Below are 24,583 nucleotides of genomic sequence, written 5' to 3'. Positions count from 1 at the left end.
CCACTCTACTGTGTTGCTTATGCCTGGTTAGCCATGTTGACTTGGCCCTACCACCTCACAATGGTATCAAAAGGAGGGTACACAGATGTTAGTGGAGGCTGGCACCCTATTGACGTGCATATTTGGATGTCTGTGCTTGATCTCCTTAGGCTTTTCCTGAGGATCATTGATTAGTTGCAGTCTAACTAATTCCTCTTGTATGAACATCCTATATGCACATTTTTTTTTTGCGTCCATAAGGTCATAGTTTTAATACAACATGAGGGAAAAAGAGTTTCAACTATTTGTGCTATGGTTGAGTTCTCTCTCATAACTCAAGCTCTTGACTTCCCCAAGATTAGAGGCCTCTCCCATGGCCTTGTATGCTGTTAGTGTGCCATAGTCTCTCGAGGCAATTTTTCATCTTTTGGGTCCCAGCCCCTATGGATTTCTGTGCATTGCTTGTCAGCTGATAGCCACAGGTGCTCCTGTTCGCTAGTCCTGGCTTACAGCCCTGGCCTTGCCTGCCTGACATCAGTATCTAGCACGAGGAAAACACGAGCTTTTACACCTGGGGTTTTTCCACTGTGCTGTAAGCCTGTATATAAGCCTGCTCCCTCTTTACAGGGGAGAGAGATCTCTTAGCATTTGCAATAAGGGCGTATCCACACATGCAGACTACAGACGCGGCACATACACACACACATTCTTCTGACAATAAAGGCAGCAGATGCATTCCCTTAGCACAAATGGTTGGACATCTTGTCTTTCATTTCCCCATACCTCCGTTGTGTTTTTGGTGCCACATTCATCAGGAACTCAGCCCTCGGGGTTCCTTTGCTGGGTGAAGGGCAGGTGTACTTCACGAGTACTCGACTCGCCAGGTGATTCAGGAGAGTCGTACCATTTTGGAGGCTGTGATGTAGTGTTGTGTTGAATGTTCCTGGTGTCTCTCAGACAGCAGGTCTTCTGCTTGAGTTTCCGGTCCCTTGTGCAGAGACAATAGATGAATACCAAATAACTTGTCCTTTGCTTTCCTTCGCTTTTCCCCAGAGCATTCTGAGGCATCTCACATTCTAACCCACAAGAATCCGGCCACAAGTCTTTATTTCTGAAATACCACACAGCAGGTCTTCTCTTTGAGTTTCTCTTGGTGTTGGTATCTCTGGCTGTAAAACCAATAGAGGAGAATTTGTTGGAGTCAGAATTAAAGCACCCTAATTTACTTTATGCTCCCTGACTTGTGGAAGCCCACATGGTGATTAGCTTCTTGGCTTCTCTTGCCTAGCCATGCTGTTTCTTGCATTTGTCAGTTTCTTTGTAGAAGAAAAACTCTAGGGTGTGAACAGACCAGGACTTCCGAGCCCTCGCAGAGTGGCTCTGAGAGCAACTGTGGCACCCTGACTGCCTCATCTGGACCTCATGTGGTCTCCAGGGTGTTTGAGAACCGACACGTGCAGAGCAAGGGTGCATAGAGCCTACCAGCAGCCATGAGCTAAACTTGTGCACAGAGAAGTGAGGTGGAGTTTCCCTGCTGTCCTGACCAGAGTGCCTGGCTAGAGGAGAAGCCAGCCAACCCCAGCAAGTCATATCCAAGATCTTGAGCACAGAACAGAATTTAGTTCTAGGAGTATTTACTGATGTAGAATTTGTTTTGTAAGATAATTATGTAAGTATTGCAAATAAGAGAACAAAGCTGTCCTGGTGTGGTGACAACACACCTTTAATCCCAGCACCCTGGAGGCAGAGGCAGGGGCAGGGGCAGGGGCAGGGGGCCTTTGAGTTTGAGGCTAGCCTGGCCTACTGAGGGAGTTCCAGGACAGCCAGAGCTACATAGTGAAACCCTGTGTAAAAAAAGGGGGGGGCAACACTGCTATTAGTGCCAGTAGCAGGTGATGATGTGTTGACTTGCCCTGGCAAGTTAATGAAAGAGAAAAGCTGTCAAAGTATGTGTCAAAGAGAGCATGCTAATGGAGACAGACCTCACAGAGGGAACGTTACTTGCGGTAATGGGAGATGTGGAGGGAAATGAAGGGAGGTGAGGTAAGATATGGTCATTCTTGCCTTTGTCCTCCTAGGATAGTTCAAGGCTCCCAGCTTTCACCCTAGAGAATGCCAACTGTTGTGTCTATGGAAATGTTAGACACATGGCCTGGGATGGTGGCAGAGGTCACCTCAGCAGGTATCTTTATTGACCTCCAGCATTGAGAGATGTCTCAGTATTTAGTGCCTCTGTAAAACAGGTAGTAATATCTTCAGCTCACCATAACCTCTGCACTGAGTCACTTCCTCCAGCTCAGCTGCGCCTCCAAAGCAGGTGTGGCCTCTTGTCTAACAACTGTGGTTGGGGAGGCTGGCTGCTCTGATGAGAGCCATAAGTGATTGCTGGGTAGCTGTGGGAGAAACCCAGAGGGCCTTAGTGGAGAGTGCTGTGTTCTGACTGCTGGAGGCCAGATGGACTGGGGATGAGGGATATCTTCTGGCTGCCAGAGGCCTGGCAGGGGTGACATGTGGCACGAGGGTTTTAAACCAGAGGATGTTGCTAGCTAGCACGGGGAAGCAGATCCAGAATATTGGGTGGCCTCTGGGCCTGTTAGATGCCATATGCAGAGGCAGTGCAGAGGAGTGATGGCCCCTCTGTTATAATTTGGTTGTATTTGAGGAGACAGATTGAAGAGTTATCTTTCAGCCTGGGGTGAGGGCGGGGCAAACTGATGCTCCTTAGCATTGTGACCTTGCCTTCCTTAAGCCCTGCTGGGTTGCAGTTCCTGAATGACTACCCTTTGGGACATGCTGGAGAGAAGCAGCTCTTTGTCTTCCCCTAAGCAGGCAGTATCTAGATGTGACCTCTGAGCGGCAAGGGTGTGTACCAGGCTCTTTTTTATTTGGGCCACCAACCAACTCTCGAATCTTGGCACAGAGACTTCTTATTAGTTACAAGTGCTTGGCCTTAGCTCTTATTTTTATCTGTTTCTCTTTTTTCTTTATTTTCTTTATTTTGCCTTGGGTCTTTTTACCTTTCTTTCTGAATATCCTGCTTCCCTGTTTCTCTTGTCTGACTGGCTGGTGGCTGCCTGGCTTTGGGCCCTGGGTGTATCCCTCTCTTTCTCCCTCATTCTCTTCCCTCCAGACCAGATTTCTCCTCCTATTTACCCTCTCTGCTTGTCAGCCACACCTATCCCTCTCCTGCCTAGCTATTGGCCATTCAGCTTTTTCTTAGACCAATCAGGTGCCTTAGGCAGGCAAGGTGAAAGAGCAACACATCTTTACATAATTAAACAAATGCAGTAGAAACAAATGTAGCATACCTTTACACAGTTAAATAATATTTTCCTCAGCATAAACAATGTAACACATCTTTACATAATTAAGTATTCTACAAGGTTGACTTTAAAGTTCCTGTGATACCTGCTTCTACTGACCAGTGATTTCCCAGGCCCAGAAGTCCAAAATCTATTATTCAGAATTTACCTTAAGTATATTTTATTGGATTTTCCTAACTTAAAATTATTTGGGAATTTTGTATGTTTTTGAAATCTTTAAAGAAACTAAATAAAAATCTTGGATACTAGACACTTTCTAAAGATGTTGTACAATTAAGAGTATTAGCCTCTATGTTTAAGGGATGCTATGTTGATAGTTGCTGCAGCCTTTTGGGGTGTTTGGAGGGTGTGCTTTAAACCTTGCTGTGGGCAAGGCTTGGGTGGACCAGGCAAACACTCACACATTGCACTCTCATCTTCCCCAGCCCGGCCAGTGGTTTGTTGGTGTGATGCCACCCCACTTGACACTACCCTTCAGGCGTCTCATCTGGTCCTTGACCTCCAGCCAGCTGGTTCCTAGAAGACCCAGAGGATATAGCCTCCTGCATACAGCTCCAGAGACCCGCACAGATGGGATTGCCCCAGTGTTCATCCGTGCCCTGGCCTTTGGGGACAGGATTGCCCTTATTGACAAACATGGCCATCATACCTACAGGGAACTTTATAACCGCAGCCTTTGCCTGGCCCAGGAGATCTGCAGACTTCGGGGTTGTAAGGTTGGGGACCTCCAGGAGGAGAGGGTTTCCTTCCTGTGCTCCAATGACGTCTCCTATGTTGTAGCTCAGTGGGCCTCCTGGATGAGTGGTGGTGTTGCGGTCCCACTCTACTGGAAGCACCCTGAGGCTCAGCTGGAGTATTTCATACAGGACTCCCGGAGCTCTGTGGTCATGGCTGGCCAGGAGTACTTGGAGCGGCTAAGTCCAGTGGCCCAGAGGCTGGGAGTCCCTCTTCTGCCTCTCACACCTGCCGTCTACCATGGAGCAGCAGAGCAGCCCATAGAGCAGCTGCTTCAAGAAAGGGATTGGCGTGACCGGGGTGCTATGATCTTCTACACCAGTGGAACCACAGGGAGGCCCAAGGGTGCACTGAGCACCCACCATAACCTCGCAGCTGTGGTGAGTGCTGAGTGTGTCCCAGAGGCCTCTGTTTTCTCCTCTCTCTCTATCCCAGCCTCATTTATGGTCATCACTGAGTAGGGTCCTGAGATGCTTTGCTGAATGACCACCAAGACTGTATAGTCACATAGTCAGACTATGTGATTAGGTTGGGATTTGTAAAAGTGTCCTAGAAACAGGAGCCATTTCTGTGCCAACTCCTGCCTTGTGTATTACCTTTGTATTCAGTCACTCCCAGAATCACCTTGGCAAAACCCATCAGTTACTCACTCTGTGTCTGACTCACCCAGCTCACTTTCTAAGTAGTGTGTGTATGTACAGTGAAGTATCACGTACAGCAACACACAGAGGAAGGCAGGAAGTGAACTCCCAGGTTCCTTGGCACATGGCATGTGGTTCCAGCCATCAGGTGTGCAGGTATGATAAGCTGTATCCTGGAGGAGACACTCAGCTTCAAGACCATCTCCTTCCCTAGTAGAGACACAGGCTGTGGTGGGGCCACACATTGATAGTCCAGGGACCATGAAGGAGCCTGGCCCACATGGCTTCTCCATGAGATCTGAGGATACACCTGGAGATCTGCCTTGTGACTCCTGTTACAGCTGAGTGGGTGTCCATGGTGCAGCTTAGCACTGGCAGGCAGCTATGCTAGACTGGTCCGAATTAAAACCTGAAGTCTACTGCAATGTGTCCTTTGCAGGGGACCATGCTGTGGGCACCAGTGCCATGATCCACCTCTACCTTCCACAGTATTTGCAGAGCCTGATCCTAGGCCGTCTAAGGTCTCTGCAGTCCCCGGTTACGTGTCTGTGTTCCCCTTCACCCAGTAGTGGGAGAACCCAGTTACTTCCCTTCTTCAGGAGCCACTGAAAGGAAGGAGTGAAGAGCCATCTCTATTCTCCCTTCCCCTGGACCACCTGTCCACCGATGCCATGCCCACACTCTCATCTCTGTTCTTAGGCAGTGCTGATTCCCCACAGGTAACTGGACTGGTCCATGCATGGGCATGGACAAAGAATGATGTGATCCTTCATGTCCTCCCACTGCACCATGTCCATGGCGTGGTCAACAAGCTGCTGTGTCCACTTTGGGTAGGAGCCACCTGTGTGATGCTGCCTGAATTCAATGCTCAGAAGGTAAGTCAGGATCCAGGGCTCTTGACAGGCCCAGAGAATTTCTGTTTGCTCTGTGACCTGTAATGAGCACTCTTTCCTGCCAGCCAAGTCCGACAGCTACATCAGCCCCAAATGAACACATGGATGCTATATTAATTATGAAATGTTGGCCGGTGACCAGGGCTTCTTATTGGCTAGCTCTGTCTTAATTATTAACCAATAACTACTAATCTGTGTATTTCTACATGATCTTGACTTACTGGAGAACACCTCGTGCATCCTCTCTTCCCAGACTCACATTGCGGCTCCTTTGCCTGCTTCATTGCTACTGTTCTGGTGGGCTTTCCTCCTACCTTTCCCAAAATTCTCCTCCTCTCCTAGTCCCACCTATCTTCCTGCCTCATTGGCCATTGGCCCAACAGTGTTTTATTCATCAACCAATAAGAGAAATGTATACAGAATAACATCTCCCATCAGTGACCAGTGACTACAAGCTGGACGGTTAAAACAGCATACATTTATTTTCCTAGCTTCCTGGAGGGCAGTGTCTAAAATGAGTCTAGTAGAGCCAAAATCAAGGTGTTGGAGGGAGTTCCATCTGAAGGTTCCATGGAGGTCTCTGCATCTTGCTTTTTATGGCTTCTAGAGGCGGATGCTCCTGGGCCTGAGGGTACATCTCCGCATTCAATGCAACCAATTGTAATAGTCATCTCTCCTCCGAGTCCTCTAATTAATGTGCATATTTAATCAGAGTCATTTCCTTGTGTTTAGACCCTCAGAGGGCAGGACAGGAGAAGCAGCCTGTCCTCTGTCACATCTTCTCTTTTTCCTCTGCAGAGGAACTCCTGCTGGAGGACCCACTGAAATCACTGTAACCCTCTCCCACCCCCAGCAGACAGGCAGCAAGGACATGGTGTTGTCCTTATGGAGGGGAGACGTCAGTGGGCCAGAATCACTGAGTGTGTGATATCACCTACCCAGGGCAGTGTCTCCAGAGTAGCAGCTCAAGGACACTGCATTTGAGCAGACTGGGCTCACACAGTCAGTCACTTCCACTCTGGGAGCTGGAAGGAGCAGTCTTACACCTTTGTTCTTTCCATCTTTGTTCTGGCTCTTGGGATCTTTGCCTGTCAATGTGAGACGCTAGCCAGTCTCTGCAAGGTGAAAATTGTTGGGAATTGGAGGGCTGTGTGAATATTGCCTTTTGACAGTCTGGAATTTTTAATCCACTCTGCCCTTGCCTTTGATGACAAAGTGATACTCTACAGTCCTGCATGCCTCATACTAATCATATTGAGATAAAAATGCAACTGATGGGAAATTTAGATGCTTTTACATAAAACATATTGGAAGTTTACTATGGGGTAAAATAAAAAGTTTACATGAAGCTTTTTGCATACAACAACCTGTCTCCTGCCTGTGTCAAGGGCTGTCCACATTCCCAAGGCTGCCCCATGGTATGGCTGCAGTTGAGGAAACTGCTCCCACCAGGAGACACCTGGAGTGGAGGTAGGAGGCAGCATGTGGCTGGCAGCTGTGTTGTCTTCTGACTACTGAATGCTGCTTCCTGTCTCCCTCTAGGTTTGGGAAAAGTTCTTGAGTTCGGAAGCTCCACGGATTAATGTATTTATGGCAGTGCCCACGATCTACAGCAAACTGCTGGGTTACTATGACATGCATTTCACACAGCCCCGTGTCCAGGATTTTGTGCGTGCCGTTTGTGAAGAAAAGATTAGGTGAGTGGAAAGAGCCCACATTCCCTCCCATGAAGCTTGGTGGTCAGCGGGCATAACTCATTTTCAGTGTCTTCTCAGTTCTCTGCCTTTAAATGATGGCTCTGTGCATCCAGTAGCCTCTTCATATATCCATATATCTGTTCTCTCCCTCCCTCCCTCTCTCCCTCTCTCTCTCTCTCCTACACCCACATTTCTGCCTACTCTTGTGGTAACCGCTGTCTCTCACATTTCTGTCTACTTCTCTGCCTGAGGAAGGCTGAGAACTGAACCAGCTTCTACTCTGGTCCACGCTGACTTGGCTCTCTGAGACTTCCCCTTACTCTGCATCTGCTTCTGACTGTTCTCCTGTCTCCTCCCCCAGCTTCTGGACAGGCACTTCTCACAGCCATGAGCTGAGGCCTATGGCCTATTCAGTGGCATGAAGTTTACACTTGTCTCTCCTGTGAACCTATGGCTATCTTTCTTTCCCAATTGTATGTTGAAATGTTATTTGCTAACTAGAAGTGATCATAATGTTGTGGAATATTACTTTAACTATGTAATGATGTGCTGCTTTTGTTTGTGCTGCATTTTAATTATATAAAGATGTGATGCTGTTTCACCTTGCCTGCCTAAAGCAGGCCTAATAAAAAAGCTGAATGACCAATAGCTAGGCAGTAGAGGGACAGGTGGGATTAGTGGTCAGAGAGGATAAGTAAGAGGAGGAATCTAGGAGAAAAGAAGAAGAGAGAGAGAGAGAGAGAGACGGGGGTAAGGGGGAGAGGGAGGGGATGAGACCAGACTGGACTAAATGCAACAGGACAGGCAGGACCAGACAGACAGACAGACAGAGCAAACAGTGAAAGTAAGACAGAATGAAAGGTAAAAAGCCCTGAGGCAAATAGTAATGAAGAGAGACTGGTAAATTTAAGTTGTAAGAGCTGGGGGACAAGCATAAGATAAGGAAGGCCAAGCTTTCATAACTAATAGTAAGTCTCCACGTAATGATTTGGGAGCTGGTTGGTGGCCCAAAAGAAAGCCTACTACATAGCATGGCTCACTTGACCGTCACTCATGGGCCAGATCCATGTTTCCAGCAGGTGTGGGTAGGGTGCGTCTCCTCTTCTGCCAGAGGAACAGGGATGTGGCACATGAGAAGGGACTGAAGCTGGCTGACAGAGTTGGTTGCAGGGACAACTTTGATTTAAATCTCCAAACAAACCTGTGTGGTGCTCAGCAGCCACTGTGCATGCCACACATCTGGGCTCAGGAAGCAGTGCCCTGTATCCCTGAGACACTTGTGGATTATCCAAGACAAATGTGATAGCATTACATTTTTGCTGTCTGCCATTCGTATGCTCCTTTTCCAAAAAGATGCTTGAGGAAATCAGAGCCTGTTTCAGATGGTGCAGCCGGCTGCCTCTCTGGGCCTCCACTCAGGCTTGTCAACTGAAGCCCTCTGGGGCATTTAGGGCCCAGGAGCCGGAGCTGGGGAAGGATCGGTAGATCCCACCAAGCCTAAAGAAGCACAGGCACAGCTGCTGTCTCTGAAATACAGAATCCTCAGCAGGCATAAGGAGATGCTGCGGCTCTTGTTGGCCATACACCTCCAGAGAATGGGGCTGGTTCCCACTTCAACTTAGACGGCACACAAAGGACCTTCCCAAGGGATTGCAGCAGAAAGCGCCATAGGGACTTTGACTGTCCCACATGTGCCTGCCTGCTTCAGCAGCTCTGCTCACACAGCATCTGCCTCCTCCTGCAGGTGTGGGGCCTTTCCTCCATGAGGCACGCAACCCCATCGCCACCATCCTGTTGTGATCACTGTAGGTCAGGACTGTTGGTGAGCAGCATTGTAATTATTTGTGGTACCACCAAACATGCTGCTTTAGCTAACAGCCCTTTGAAAGCCATGGTTACATTTACATAAACACTGAAAAATCTTTCTTTTTTCAGGGGGAGGGGGTCTCAAGACAAGGTTTCTCTATCTCTTTGGGGCCTGTCTGGGAACTTGCTCTTGTAGACCAGACTGGTCTTGAACTCACAGAGATCCTCCCTCCTGCCTCTGCCTCCCAAGTGCTGGGATTAAAGGCATGCACTACCGCCTGGCGGGAAAAATATTTTATAAAAACCACTTTTAGCTCCAACTCAATTTATCATGACTGTTAGATTTATTGCTGGAAGAGAAATGTCCCATGTAGTCTGTTCTGTGTAGTCATACTGGAGTGTGTGTGTGAGCTGTTCTGTGTGCTTGTATGAGAGTGTGTGTGTGAGCTGTTCTGTGTGCTCGTATGGGAGTGTGTGTGTGAGCTGTTCTGTGTGCTCATATGGGAGTGTGTGTGAGCTGCCCCCATTAGAGCTAAGTAAGCCCCTGTGGTTATGCTGCCTAGGCTGATGGTATCAGGCTCGGCTGCCCTGCCTATCCCCCTGCTGGAGAAGTGGAAGAACGCCACGGGCCACACACTCCTGGAGCGCTATGGCATGACAGAGATTGGCATGGCCCTTTCCAACCCCCTGACGGAGGCTCGCCAGCCAGGTACCAGCTGCCCCACAGCTGTTGTCCTTCCCTTTTCCAGTGCCCTACGTGTGGCTCCTAGTCCACCTGCACTTAGGTAAGAGGGACACAGAGGACATTGCCCTCTGCAGCAGATTACAGGGCCAGAAACACCTTCTCAAGGTGACAGACACCCTCTCCACTTGTCCCCTTTCTACCAAGTGGTGTGTGTGGCGGGGGAGGACATCAGGGTGCTTTATTCCTAGCCCTGCCGGATCACAAGCTTGAGTGAAGGGCAAATGCCCAACCCTCAGGGCACAGCCCCTGGCCTGCCCAATGCCTTCCCCGCCCTCATGCCGTAGCTACAGTCTTGAATTCCCATCCTGGGGCTTGGCTTCTCAGTGCTGTATGCTCGTGTATCAGTGTGTGTTCACCAGTGCAGCTCAATCCCCTCTCAGTGCCCAAAGCATAGGGCTGCCCCTGCTGGGAACCTGACAATCATCCTAAATCATCTGGCTCCTTTCTGACCTGAGTGATGGTGGTGTTGTGAGCACCGTGTACAGGTCTTCTGTGTGAGCATGGACCTGTGTCACACAATACACACTTGGGTGTGGGCTTATGTGTTATTCACATGTAGCCATGGGGAACTATCACATAAGGCAATGACGATCATTACATAGGCCATAGGGACTATTTGCGTAAGGCTATTGGGAATCATTCATACAGGGCCATTCTTATGTGGTCATGGGGGTCATTTGTGTAAGCTGTTTGGGACCATTCTCATTAAGCTATAAGGATGATTTACATAAGGCCATGGGGGGAATCATCCATATGAGGTATGTAGGAACCGTTTCACCCTGCAGATTAAATTACAGTGTAAGACAGAAGCCCAGGTGAACTGAAAGGCGCCTGACGTCCCTGTCCCTGTCTGCCCCTGTCTTTGCTGACCTTCTGTCGACTGAGTAACAAGATGTATAGATACTGAAGTCAAAGATCCCTGGGGAGAAATTCTAGAGTTCTGAATTACTGGCTGGATCCGTCACTTGGGCCCATAGCCCATAGACTGAGTGTGGGGGCTGGGGACAGTTGCTCTTCTCTAGAAGGGCCATGTGAAGCCAATTCCCTGGCTTGAAAGAGCAAACGGTGGTGTTATCACACCCTTGGCTCAGCCCTCGCAGCCGCAGGACACCGAAGCCCTGGCTTTGGGGCTATTCTGTTTCGGCCAGAGGATCTGAACTTGTATCCAAGCTCTTGTTCCCTTCACACTCCCAGGAGTTCCCTGATGGTAGAGCCTCACGGCCTTGTTTCTGCAGTAGGCAAGGGACATAGTCAGGCCTGAAAGAGCCCGACCATGTGCTAACCTGTACTCCTCTGGTGGCTGTAGGGGAGATGTGTGTGTGTGTGTGTGTGTGTGTGTGTGTGTGTGTGTATCATGCCCTTGCTCTTGCTGGGTCTAGTCATACTAATTGGGGCTGAGATCATAGGCACTAAGAACTACAGGGCACAGCTCCAGCATTGACAGGGCTCTGGGACATTGTCAGTGGGTTCTCTTCTCAGGACCCAGGCATGCAAAGATGCTATGTGTCCTCACACCCTCAGAGTTAGAAGCCAAAGACTAGTTCATTGTCTAGGGAGAGCACAGCTTGTCTCTCTAGCCACAGTTTTCCTCGCAGTCACAGGGCACGTGGTCCACATATACGAGGAAGCCTATCCCAAACCGAAAGTTCAGCTATCCAGTTCCCACCTTCTTTCCCGTTTTTACAGGTTCTGTGGGGACACCACTGCCCGGAGTGGAAGTGCGCATTGTCTCAGAAAGCCTGCAAAAGGGTTCTCCCTACATCATCCATGCAGAGGGGAATGAGAGGGAAACAAAGGTGAGGTCATCTTCTGGAGGGTTTTTCTCCACTGTGCTGGGGGAGGGGCAGCCTTGGGCAGAAGAGATGCTGAAGGATGTGACTGGGGTTATACGCAAATGTTTCTGGGCCTTACCCGTCAGGGTTTTCCAGTACCCTCCAGGGACAGCATAAGGGAGCTCAACCTGGGTGTGCCTTGCTCCTAATTGCTGATTCCAGCTCCTACCCATAGCTCTGTCCTTGGGGGACATCCGGAGGGGGTCATGTGGTTTTGTGAAGGAGAAGCTGGGGACAGCACAGCGGTGATCCTCACAAACTGGGCCTGTGGGGATGTTGAGTTGTCGAGCTGGTACCATCTGGAGTCCTGCGTGCTCAGGTAATGCTTTCAGCTGCAGGAGGGTGGTTCTAGCTTCATACGTGACTCTTAGCAAGCATGGACAAGAGGAGGATGCTGTCTTCTTTCATCGAAGATTTTAAGAGCTCAGAACAGGGCAGTGGTGGGAAGCTTCAGCAATGGGTCAGTGGTTAGAGCACCCACATGGTAGCTCACAACTCTCTGTAACTCCAGTTCCAGGGTATCCAACACCCTTGCACATGCAGGCCAAACACCAATGCACAAAAAAATAAAAATAAATAAATCATTATCTTTTTTTTTTTAAAGAGTAAGCTAAGAGCTGCTGATTGTAAGGAACCTCAGTCATAGAGAAGTTTAGGGTTCATAGGAAATGGAATTCTGACCAAAAGGAAATTTTTATCCCAAAGCCTGGCTGGGTGTTATGTGCAGCTGATGCTGTCACCCCGGGAAAGGTGAGTGGGCAAGGAGTCTTGTGTCCTCTCGAGTCAGTCTCTTCTCCACCATGCTGAAGTCTTGCTGACAGGCCTCCCCCACTCCCCGGAGTCCGCCCCATAGAGGTAGCTGTTGCGGTCTTTGTGGGCCTGTCCTTACTGACCCTAGCCTCCGCCATGGAGAAAGTGGTTGCTGGTGCTCCTGAGAGCAAGCAAGTGGGACGTGTGATTCTGAACTTAAGGCTGTGAAAAAAACAGCGATGTCATGAAATGTTGTATTGTCCCAGGAACACTTCTCATCCCTTCCCTGGTGGGTGGAGGTCAGCAGTCTCTTGGTTTCCCTGAAGCTGCCCTGGTGCTTTTCTCTGGACTTTTCCTTCTGTGGTCTGCCTTCTATGAAGATCACCCTCATCCCCTGACCTGACTGGCTGTCTCATCTCCCCTGACCACAGGCCTCCTCAAGCTAGCCCAAGACTCCCCCTTACCTGGTCCTGCCTCTGCCACCCTACCTGTGGAAATGTCTGTAATCATCTAACTTTCCCTGGCTCTTGGGCCTGTGCCCTGCCCTACCTCATCCTCAGCTGGATAACAATGTACATTTAGGCCACCTGCCTCCTCCAGGCTTGACTAGTCCCAGGCCTCTGTGCATGGATGGATTCTGCAGGGAGGGTGGATGGGAGGCTGACAGCTTTGTCACAGCGACTCTTCTCACTCAGGTGTCCCTAACAGTGGTCCTCAGGAATGCCTGCTCTTCAGAAAATGGCAGAGTCATTGTCTAGGACAGGGTGGGTTGGACAGGACAGCTGTCTGAGGTTGAGATGGAGCTGCCTAGCATCTCCACAGCAAGCTGCTGCTCACCTGACCACTGTGGTCCACATTTCTTCAGCTGATCCTGTTTGTAGAGAGTTTCCCTGAGACACACTTGACATTGAAAGGATCGGCAGCCTTGGGACAGCTATCCTCAGGGCTCCAGGAATGAGAGAGAGAGACAGAGACAGAGACAGAGAGTAGCTCGATAGACTCAGAGCAGTAAGAGGGGTGCATGCCAGTGTAGGGTTAGCATGGGGTAAGATTTATAGCAGCTGCTCTGGAGTCTGTCCAGCTCAGCCCCAGAGCAAGCCTGGACCCTCACTCCCTAGAGATTACCAGCCAGAGGCCTTTTCCCTGGGTTTAGTCTGAGATGCCCTGAGATTCCACCAGATGGCAGGCAAAGTGGATGTTGCCTGGGCCAAAATAGCCTCCTTCTCCTCCAGCAGTGCTGTAGCAAAGGGCACTGGCTCACTCTGGCACTCAGCATTTTACCACAGCTGGACAGAGAGTGCCAAAGTTGCCCTTGTGTGGGGGCAGTCAGAATTGAGTCAGGGAGCAACATTAAGGACTTTAATCTGTGATGTCGTTTGTGGCTTCTCCCTCACTTCAGACCCAGTCTGGTAAGGTTTGTTTTTGGAAGTCATGAAAAGGTAGTTCTCAAGATTTGAGAACTAAGTCCAGCAGATGACCACTAGGCTCTCGTGCCTGAAGCAAGAAACAAAGCCACACACCCGTGGTATCTGTTAGTGAATGAAAGTGCCCACAAAAAGAAATGTGTGGGTGGGGACAGGAGGATGCCTGTGTTGAGATCTCACCTCCACACCTAGGCCTAGGTGTGTTGATGTGTGCAGGGTACAGTACAGGGACACTCTCATCATTTTCAGCTGAGTTCATAAGTATTTGGTTTTCTCATGTCTATAAGTCCTAAAACGTTTATCTGTGAGGCTTCTAGAACATGACTTTAAATGTTGGGGTTTCCTCCTCCTAATAAAAACCCCACTTGTAGTTAGTGATTGGTAGTGCCCGCCATGCCCACTGTGCATATGTGTACCATGGGGATATGCATCAGGGGCTGCTGCTGGTAGCCTGAGAATGCCAGCTCCAAGGTGAAACTTCCTGTGGACACTGGCCATTGCCTTCTAGAAGGTGCTTTCTACCTTTGTACAGGGCTGCAGCAGGCATCTGTGCATACAGACCTCTGTACTCACCCTCCATGATGCACAGCCTCAGACAGGTGCTGATGTCCCTCCCGGGCTCTCCGGCCCTGGATAGCTGCTGCTCTGGCCCTGCATTCCGTCTCACTGAGTCAGCTGTGGAAAGAGACGAGCCCCTGCATGCTGCTGTATGTTCACCCTGAGCAATCTAAAGATGGGATGCTGTTCCTTTGAGTGTGTGCCAACATATGGCATTTTAACAAAATCAGGTTCTTTGACTTAAAAGTTTACAGCTTTGGGCTTGGGTGTAGCTCAGCGGTAGAGGACTTGCCTGATATGCATAGGCCCTCAGTTCCATGCATAGTAACACAAACAACTAAAGCCCAGGACTTACCATGTGAACACCTCAATAACTCTTCACACCCTTCGTTGGTTAGGAAAGATTACCTGGAGGGTAAAAAACAAACAAAACCCCTCATCTTGTCCCAGTCTGTCTTGGAGACAGAGGACAGGCATGTTTTCTGTGGTCAGTGACACCATGCTGTTGCTTCGAAGAGGCTATCTGAGAAGAAGCCCCTGAGAGACACATCAATTTGCATCTCCTATGGGCATTGGAGACTGACAGGAACACCAGATGGTCACTCATGACTCCATGCTGTAGATTTCCTGGCCTTTCTAACCTCAAGGATTCTTGGGGAGACAAGTCCCTAAAGCAGCAGATCCTCACGAGCATATCTGAACATCAGCCTGACAACTTTTATAATCTCAGGAGGACTTTGGGAGGGGGAGGGTGGGAGTGGGGTGTACCTGGATCAAGGCGGTGGTGTCAAACCCTAACAACTCAGGGCTGTGAGCGGAGGCTTTCTTTTCTGATAGGGGCCACGTGCACCGTCCCGTGTGAAGGGAGAGGAATGGGTGGGTGTCTGGGTCCTTCAGAAGGGAACCAGTATAAAAGGAAGAGCACTCACTACATGGCGGGGGCTCCCACGCCTGGTCCTTGTGTGTGAGACCCTCTGCCTCCTCACCTTCCTTGGAGCCTAGTTAGCCCCACAGCCCACAGCACTGGGCACCGTACATCTTAGCCAGTGTCCCACGTATCTGCCTCCCTGTAACCCTGCTTCCTGAGTCTTGCAGTTTGGGCAGGCAGGGAGGCTCTGAAGGAGCACTGCCTGTCCCTCGGGTCCTGTGGATGGGGCTCCCCTCTAAAGTCATTCCACCTTCACAGGTCCCCCCCAAGTGGAGGCTCACAGGGCTCCTCCAGTCTGACCCCTCACTGTTGAAGAGGTAGATGCTCCTCTGTGCACTAAGCCTGCTTTGTTGGCTGTGATGCATATTTCATGTGCCTTGGTTCTCCAGCTGGCTCCTGCTGCAAGCCCTGTGAGTGCATCAGGCATTGTCTCTTTATTTATTTATTTTTTAGTTTCTCAAATTGCTCGCTTACATGAGAGCCAAACACCAACCAACGACAATAGGGGTCTATCAACAGATAAATGGCTGCACAGCTGTGGATAATGCCACCCTGTAAGCAGGGCCTTTACACAGAACCGCTTCTCTTGCTGAGAATGCAGCAGCAGTAAGGGTGGGCTGGGGCAGCTACGCTGGAGCAAACTTGCTTCTCTAAAAAAAAAGTAATTACCTCATCAGTTCTGCACACGCACGCCGTCACTCTGGTCAGCAGCCTGTGCTGTCGTCTTCTCTCCCCATGGCCCTCTCCGCATTCTTTTCCTATCACCTTCGCTGCCATCTGTCCTGATTGTCACCTGCTGTACCTGCCCCACACGGAGGGGTCAGACACTGGTGTCTTTTACCTAATAGCTTTTGCTTCAGATGGGGATGGCCATTGCCAGGCTATGTGTCCTTCTATGAGATGTGTGTACTTACCCTCTCTATACAGGGCTGGTTAGAAGACAGCTGATCCCAAGTGAGGAATCTTCAAACCAAAAGGCAGGTCGATTGCAACCAGCTTAGCTTGCAGACAGCTTAGCTTTTCTTCCCCATACCTAATGTTTATAAGGGTGTTGCCTGTTTGTCTGTCTGTACTAAGTGCATGCCTGGTACCTGTGGAGGCCAGAAGAGGACTTTGAATCCTCTGGAACTGGAGTTACAGACAATTGTGTGCTCACATGTGGTTGCTGAGAATCCAACCCAGGTCCTCTGGAAGAGCTGCCAGTGTTCTTACCTGTTGAGCCATCCCCAATCTATACCTTTTCCCTGAGCGTGGGACCTGCCTCTCCACATGCCCTTTGAGGGGTGCTTGGAAATGTGAGGCACTTGGGGAGCATCCCACCCACCCTTTTTCCTGTTGCCTCTCCAGTCTTCTCCTCAATTGACACATTCCTGAGCAGCCTCCAGTCCTGCTCACTCCCAGGGAACCGAGTTCTCTTCCAGGGTCTCAGGGTCTCCTCACCATCACCCCCAGGAAAACAAATTGTATGGTTTATTTCTGCCTGGGCCTTGGTTCTAAAGTACTTTGTTGAGTGTGATTCGTGTACAGTTCACCCTGTGAATGTTCTGTCCAGTGGTCCTTGGTGTCTTCACAGAGCTGTGTGTCTTTCCCCAGCCATAGCTAATAGCAGCCTCTCCCCTCCCACTGTCCTCTCAACCTGGGCCCCAAGCAACCACTTAACTACTGTTTTCTTTATACATTCCTATGTTTAAATAATCAGGATACAGACAAAACATCTGACATTCAGCATCCCTTGACGACAAATTCTGAGCAAGTTAGATAGAAAAAGAAAAGGTCTCAACATAAAGTCCATATGTGACAAACTGCAGATAGCATCATCCGGAATGAGCAGAAAGTAAAGGCCTTTCTTTTCGCAATCTAAAATAAGTCAAGGATAACCTTTTGTTGTTGTTACCGTTCAACACAGTTCCAGAAGATTTGGCTCAAGCATCAGGTGCAAGAAATAAAAGTTACCACACCTGGAAAGGGGAAAATAAAATTATCCTGTTTACAGGTGACACGAAATTATATATACACAAACCCAAAACACTATCCCATCTAAACAATCAAAAGTTGTAGGATGCACAATCAGCATTTCTAGAGGAGAAAAGTAAAAAAAAAATAACCCCAATATAGTGCTATCTAAAAATTATAAGCTAGCACTAGTAAGATGGTTCTACAGATAAAGGCACTTGCTGCCAAGCCAGACGACCTGCGCTTGATCCCAGGAAGCATGTGGTGGAAATTGAGAATTGACCCCTGCAAAGTATGCTTTGGTTCCCCATGTAAAGTAAAGTATCTCTACACTGAAACTGTAAAACACCGATGAGATGGAAAAGCAGGGCTGGCTAGGTGGCTCAGCTCTTAAAAACATACGCTGCTCTTGCAGAGGACCTGGGTTTGGTTCCCAGCACCCACATGGCAGCTTATAACCATCTGTAACTCCAGTTCCAGGGGATCTGACACCCTCTTTTGACCTCTGAGACACTCCATGTGGTGCGCATACATGCATGCAGACAAACCCTCATCCACAAAATAAAAATAAATCTTTAAGTCCATACTTAGATGGGTACCAAAAATGATTTATACAGTTAATGTGGCCCTTATCAAAATACCAATGACACCTTCATCAAGATAGTTCTAATATTTGCATAGAACTACAAATGATCCCAAATAGCCAAAGCAATCTTTAGCAAAATGAACAAAGCCTTCAAAAGCTAGGACTACTATAACCTAGCAAAATGAACAAAGCCGTGGGTCACAAACTATCTTCCTTCAAAAGCTAGGACTATTGTAACCGGAGGAGCATGGTACGGCCACAAAGAGGAAGAGACACACGTAGGCCAGCGCAATAGCGTAGAGACGATAGACATCAGCGTGTAGTTGGTTGTTGCTAATGTTTTAAAAGTTCCGAGAAGACATTTTAGGAAGAAGACTGTCATCAATATGTTGGGAAAAGCAGATGTTAACATGCAAACAAGCAAAATCAGAACCAGGGTGGGGCTACACACAGCACTTTGAGAGGCTTAGGCAAGAGGCCAGCCTGGGCCTACATAGTGAGTTCAAGGCCGATCTGGGTCACTTACTGAGATGCTCATTCAAAAACAAGCAAAGACCCATTGAAACCTGACTGTATGAAAGATCCAGGGCCAAGTCAAAGATTCTTAAAAGTAGCACCAGGAACTGTGAAAGTGCTGGAAGACAGAATGCTTAGTGACAGTGGTTTAGACAGAGATGACTGGACAAATGTTCAGAAACAGCAGGCCAAAGCCTAAGTCAGTTGCTGGGATTGGGTTACCTTAAAAAGCTTCTGCCAGCAAAATGATGGTGAAGAGATGCTGGACAGAATGGGGGGAAATACCTGGGTACCATGTGTAAGCATCGATGGATCAGATGTGATGGACAGGGATGGATTATGGCACTCAGGAGCCAAAGAATACTGAGTGTTACAGCTGGGATGGAAAGGTATTCTGGCATTTGGGAGCCAAGGAATACCACAGGTCACAGCAAGCATAGCAGCTTACAGTCTTGCTTCAGGGAAAGGCTTCCCTAGTGTATCAGCTCTGCTCCTGCACTAGAGGACTTCCCGGAGAAGTTGTTACACTTCAGCTCTATTCCATTCCCCTTCTTCCCCGCTCCCCTCCCCCTCAGTGTAACAACTTCAGTTCGCCAGGGGAAGGTTTACCCCAGCAATTGTTACAGTCCTGCTCTGCTCTGCACCACCCAAACCTCATTCAAGAGATTTATTGGGAGGGAAGAATCCAGGAGAGTGGCTCAAACAGCCACAAGCTGAACAGACACAGGGTTTATATAGGGCTTCTTAGGGGGCGTAGTTTTCCAGGGTGGGGATTGGTCAGATTTCAGTCCCTGAGTTTAGGATGGCTAGAACTCCTGCTCAGGAATTGGTTAGTTTTCTGTACAGGGCTAGAGTGGTCAGATTGGGCTCTGGTTTCAGGGCCAAAGTGTGTTTCTTTCCCTGATCCTTTTTAGCCTTTTGGCTCTAGTTTTAGGGCCAGGGTGCATTTCTTTCACTTGCTCTGATTCCAGAGACAAAGTGTGTTTCTTTGGCACTGGTTTCAGGGTCAAGGTGCATTTCTTTGATTCTGGTTGCAGGGTCAAAGTGTGTTTCTTTGGCTCTGCTCAGGGTGTGTTTCTTTGGCTGGCCCCTTTTCCCTACACCACGAATGTGATAAGAACGAACATCTGAAATCTAAAAGGAACTCTGTCCACCAGCAAGGAAATTAGTAACCCCATTGAAAGAGGCCAAAGACTGAATAGATACTAATCACAAAATGGTATGCATGTAGCCAACAAGTATGTGAAAATATTACTAATTGTCAAGGAGCTACAAATGAAAGCCAAAGCAAATGCCACTCTCCTGTGTTAGAATGGCAGCTACCCAAAGACAAGAACACGACTGGTAAGCTGTGCTCACTGTGGGGATGTAAGCTAGTATGTTCTTAGTCATTATGAAAATAGTGTGGAGGATTCTCAAAGAAAACAAGGACTAGATCCAACAATCCATGTGATACCATTGCAGGGAGGTACACTGAGACTAGACGGCAGCCCATATCCTCACAAGCAGAGTTGGGATCGGTGGGCATCTGTCTCTTTGGCCTTGAACATGGTAAACCTGTTTGAGGTGTCTGAGGAGAGGTTTGGCTAGGCTTCAGGCAGGATTGAGCTGAGAGTCTTGGGGACCTAGTGTCCTAGGACCCTGGCTCTGCTCTGTGTCTTTGGGTGCTGATGCTGTGATGATAACTGGTGGAACACCAGTGGGATGATAGCACACATCCTCAGGAGCCCAAAGCATCCAAGTTACCATGGCAGATGAGAGACAGCCAGATTTCAGAGAAGTAACTTGTTGAGAGCTGGGGGACAGCCATGTATCTAGGAGTTAATAAGCTGGTGTGCTTCCTCTTGCCTGGGAATACATGTCTATTATTTCCTATTGTATGGAGGCTGAAATTAAGATTCAAGGTTATGTCCTGATTCAAGGTTCCCCTCCCTGCCGCCGCCAACCACTGGCCTGCTGTGTGGGGCAGGGGCTCTTTGGGTGACATTGTATACCTGGCTGTGGAAGGGACGTGGCTTCACCAAGTTTGAGTTCTCACTTATTAGATCTTAAAGTCACACACAGGGTTACGGTGATTGGTTTCCTGGCCACAGGAGTGAAGTGACTCCTGCGGTGCCTTCTGTTCCTGAGTTAACAGAGTGTGTGTTATTTTGTTCCAGGTGAACAGAAACCACACAGTGATTTCTTTTTCTTTTTCTTTAAATTAGAAACATGCATGCTTCAAATGTCAATCCCAGCTCCCCGCCTTGTCCCTCCACCAGCCCCACCCCCATTCCCCCATCCCCAGCCCAGTCCCCACATCATCCCCCAGGGAGGGTGAGGCCCTCCTTGGGGGGGATCTCCAGAGTCTGTCATTTCATCCAGGGCAGGACCTAGGCCCTTCCCCATGTGCCCAGGCTGAGAGAGCATCCCTCCATGTGGAATGGACTCCTAAAGTTCATTTGTATGCCATGGTGAACACTAATCTACTACCCAAGGCCCCCAAGATTTCTGAGGCCTCCTCACTGACACTACATTCATGGAGTCTGGATCAGTCCCCTGTTGGCCTCTCAGCCATCAGTCTGGGGTTCAAGAACTCCCCCTTATCTGGTCAGCTGTCTTTGTGGGTTTCACCATCATGGTCTTGACCCCTTTGCTCATCACTTCTCCATCTCTGTCCCTGGGTTACAGGGGGGTCAGTTCAGTGTTTAGCTGTGAGTATCTGTCTCTGCTTCCATCAGTCACTGGATGAAGGTTCTAGGATGTCATATAAGGTAGTCATCAACCTTATCATCAGTTAGGGGCTGTTAATGTAGTCTCTCTGCTATTACTTAGTTTTCCAGTTGGTGTTATCCTTGTAGATCTCTGGAAATCTCACTAGTGTCAGCTCTCTCCTCAAAGCTATAATGACTCCAACTATTATGGTATCTCTCATCCTGCTCTCCTCTATTCTTACCCCGACTCAACCTTCCTGCTTCCCCATGTCTTCTTCTTCCCTCCTCTTATCCCCCTCTCTTTTTCCTGGTTCCCTCTCCCCTCCCCCCATGTTTCCAATCTGCTCAGGAGATCTTGCCTCTTTCCACTTCTCTGGGGTATAACATATCTCTTGGGAACCTCCCTGTTTCCCAGACTCACTGGCCCTGGGATTGTAGGCTGACACTCCTCTGATCCATGTCTAAAATCCATATATGAGTGAGTACATACCATGTTTGTCTCTTTGTGACTGTGTTACCTCACTCGGATGGTTTCTTCTAGTGCCATCCATTTGCCTGCAAATTTCAAGATTCCATTGTTTTTTTTCCCCTGCTGAGTAGTACTCCATTGTGTAAATGTACCACATTTTCTCTATCCACTCTTCAGTTGTGAGGCATCTAGGTTGCTTCCAGGATCTAGCTATTGCAAATAATGCTGCTATGAACATAGGGGAACAGACATCCTTGTTGTATGAATGGGCATCTTTAGGGTATATGCCTAAGAGTGGAATTGCTGGGTCTTATGGTAGACTGATTCCCATTTTCCTGAGGAATCTCCATACTGATTTCCAAAGTGGCTGTACAAGTTTGTACTCCCAGCAGCAATGGACGAGTGTACCCCTTTCTCCACATCCTCTCCAGCATAAGCTGTCATTGGTGTTTTTGATTTTAGCCATTCTGACAGGAGTAAGATGATATCTCAGGGTTGTTTTGATTTGCATTCCCCTAATGGCTAAGGATGTTGAGCACTTTCTCAAGTGTCTCTCAGCCATTTTAGACTCCTCTATTGAGAATTCTCTATTTAGTTCAGTCCCCCCACTTTTTAATTGGGTCCTTTGGTGTTTTGGAGAGTAGCTTCTTGAGTTCTTTGTAAATTTTGGAGATCAGCCCTCTGTCAGATGTGGGGTTAGTGAATATCTTTTCCCAATCTGTGGATTGCCTTTTTGTCTTGCTGACTGTGTCCTTTGCCTTACAGAGGCTACTCAGTTTTAGGAGGTCCCATTTACTGATTGTCGATCTCAGTGTTTGTGCTACTGGTGTTATGTTCAGGAAGCTGTCTCCTGTACCAATTCGTTCAAGGGTACCTCCCACTTTCTCTTCTAACAGGTTCAGTGTGGCTGGATTTATATTGAGGTCTTTGATCCACTTGGACTTAAGTTTTGTGCATGGTGATAGACATGAATTTATCTGCAGTCTTCTACATGCCAATATCCAGTTATGCCAGCACCATTTGTTGAAGATGCTCTTTTTTCCTGTATAATTTTAGCTTCTTTGTCAAAAATCAGCTGTTCATAGGTTTGTGGATTAATCTCAGAGTGTTCAATTCGATTCCATTGGTCTACCTGTCTATTTGTGCCAATACCAAGCTGTTTTTAGGACTATAGCTCTATAATAGAGCTTGAAGTCAGGAATGGTGATGTCTCCAGATGTTGCTTTGTTGAGCAGGGTTGTCTTAGCTATTCTGGGTTTTTTGTTTTTCCATATAAAGTTGAGAATTGTTCTTTCAAGGTCTGTGAAGAATTGTGCTGGAATTTTGATGGGGATTGCACTGAATCTGTAGATTGCTTTTGGCAGGATTGCCATTTTTACTACATTGATCCTACCTATCCAAGAGCATGGGAGATCTTTCCATTTTCTGGTGTCTTCTTTAATTTCTTTCTTTAAAGACTCAAAGTTCTTGTGATACAGATCTTTCACTTGTTTGGTTAGTGTTACCCCAAGGTATTTTATGTTGTGTGTGGCAATTGTAAAGGGTGATGTTTCTCTGATTTCTTTCTCAGCCCTCTTGTCATCTGTATATAGTAGGGCTACTGATTTTCTTGAGTTGACCTTGTATCCTGCCACTTTGCTGAAGGTGTTAATCAGCTATAAGAGTTCCCTGGTAGAGTTCTTTGGGTCATTTATGTAAACTATCATATCATCTGCAAACAGTGAAAGTTTGACCTCTTCCTTCCCAATTTGTATCCCCTTGATCTCCTTTTGTTGTCGTATTGCTCTAGCTATTGTTCTTATTGTACTTCGAGTACAATACTGAAGAGGTATGGAGAGAGAGGACAGCCTTGTCTTATCCTGATTTTAGAGGAATTGCCTTGAGTTTCACTCCATTCAGTTTGATGTTGGCTTTTGGTTTGCTGTATATAGCTTTTATTGTGTTTAGGTATGTTCCTGTTATCCCAGATCTCTCCAAGACCTTATCATGAATGGGTGATGGATTTTGTCAAAGGCTTTTTCAGCATCTAGTGAGATGATCATGTGATTTTTGTTTCTCTGCTTGTTTATATGGTGGATTACATTGATAGATTTTCGTATGTTGAACCATCCCTGCATCCCTGGAATGAAGCCTACTTGATGATGGTGGATAAGTTTTCTGATGTGTTCTTGGATCGGATTTGCCAGTATTTTATTGGGTATTTTTGCATCAATGTTCATGAGGGAAATTGGTCTGAAGTTCTCTTTCTTAGTTATGTCTTTGTATGGCTTGGGTATCAATGATATTGAAACCTCGTAAATAGAGTTTGGCAAAGACCCTTCTGCTTCTATTGCGTGAAATACTTTGAGGAGAATTGGTATAAGCTGTTCTTTGAATTTCTGGTAAAATTGTGCACTGAAGCCATCTGGCCCTGGGCTTCTTTTGGTTGGGAGACTTTTGATGACTGCTTCTATTTCTTTAAGTGTTATAGGTCTATTTAAATTGCTTATATGTAGCCAGGCGGTGGTGGCGCACGCCTTTAATCCCAGCACTTGGGAGGCAGAGGCAGGCGGATCTCTGTAAGTTTGAGGCCGGGCTGGACTGACAGCCTCCAAAACAATACAGAGAAACCCTGTCCCATAAAACTGAAAAAAAAATGCTTATATGTTCTTGATTTAATTTTGGCAGGTGATATCTACCCAGGAAGTTGTCCATTTCCTTTAAATTTTCAAATTTTGTGGAGTATAGATTTTCAAAGTATAACCTGATGATTCTCTGGATTTCCTCAGTGTCCCTTTTTATGTCCCCCTTTTCATTTCTGATTTTGTTAATTTGCATGTTCACATTCTGCCGTTTGGTGAGTTTGGATAAAGGTTTGTCTATCTAGTTGATTTTCTCAAAGAACCAACTGTTTGTTACATTGATTCTTTATATTGTTTTCCTACTTTCTGCTTTATTGATTTCAGCCCTCAATTTGATTATGTAACTATTCTCCAGTTTCTTCATGTGGGCACTTAGTGCTATGAACCTCCCCCATAGCACTGCTTTCAAAGTGTCCCATAAGTTTGGGTATGTT

General features: G+C 47.8%; 1 protein-coding gene across 5 annotated transcripts in view; it reads left to right on the top strand.

Annotated features, from left to right (window-relative positions):
- Acsf3 (acyl-CoA synthetase family member 3) overlaps positions 1 to 24,583 on the top strand; it is a 46,489-nt gene that overhangs the window by 1,567 nt on the left and 20,339 nt on the right. For 3 of the 5 annotated variants that reach the window (XM_013115701.3, XM_013115700.3, XM_040735332.1), the window contains exons 2-6: positions 3,728 to 4,417; positions 5,398 to 5,553; positions 7,114 to 7,268; positions 9,638 to 9,783; positions 11,506 to 11,615. In XM_013115701.3, the coding sequence (XP_012971155.2) occupies positions 3,752 to 4,417; positions 5,398 to 5,553; positions 7,114 to 7,268; positions 9,638 to 9,783; positions 11,506 to 11,615 (1,233 nt within the window). In that variant the 5' untranslated portion in view covers positions 3,728 to 3,751. The remainder of the gene's footprint in view (positions 1 to 3,727; positions 4,418 to 5,397; positions 5,554 to 7,113; positions 7,269 to 9,637; positions 9,784 to 11,505; positions 11,616 to 24,583) is intronic. The other 2 variants (XM_021229017.2, XM_040735338.1) reach the window with 1 other exon arrangement.

Source organism: Mesocricetus auratus, unplaced genomic scaffold (assembly GCF_017639785.1).
Source record: "Mesocricetus auratus isolate SY011 unplaced genomic scaffold, BCM_Maur_2.0 Super-Scaffold_6723, whole genome shotgun sequence".
In the NCBI taxonomy this organism is placed as follows: domain Eukaryota; kingdom Metazoa; phylum Chordata; class Mammalia; order Rodentia; family Cricetidae; genus Mesocricetus; species Mesocricetus auratus.
Note: the sequence above shows the minus strand (reverse complement) of the source record. Positions and strands in the feature narration are given on the sequence as shown.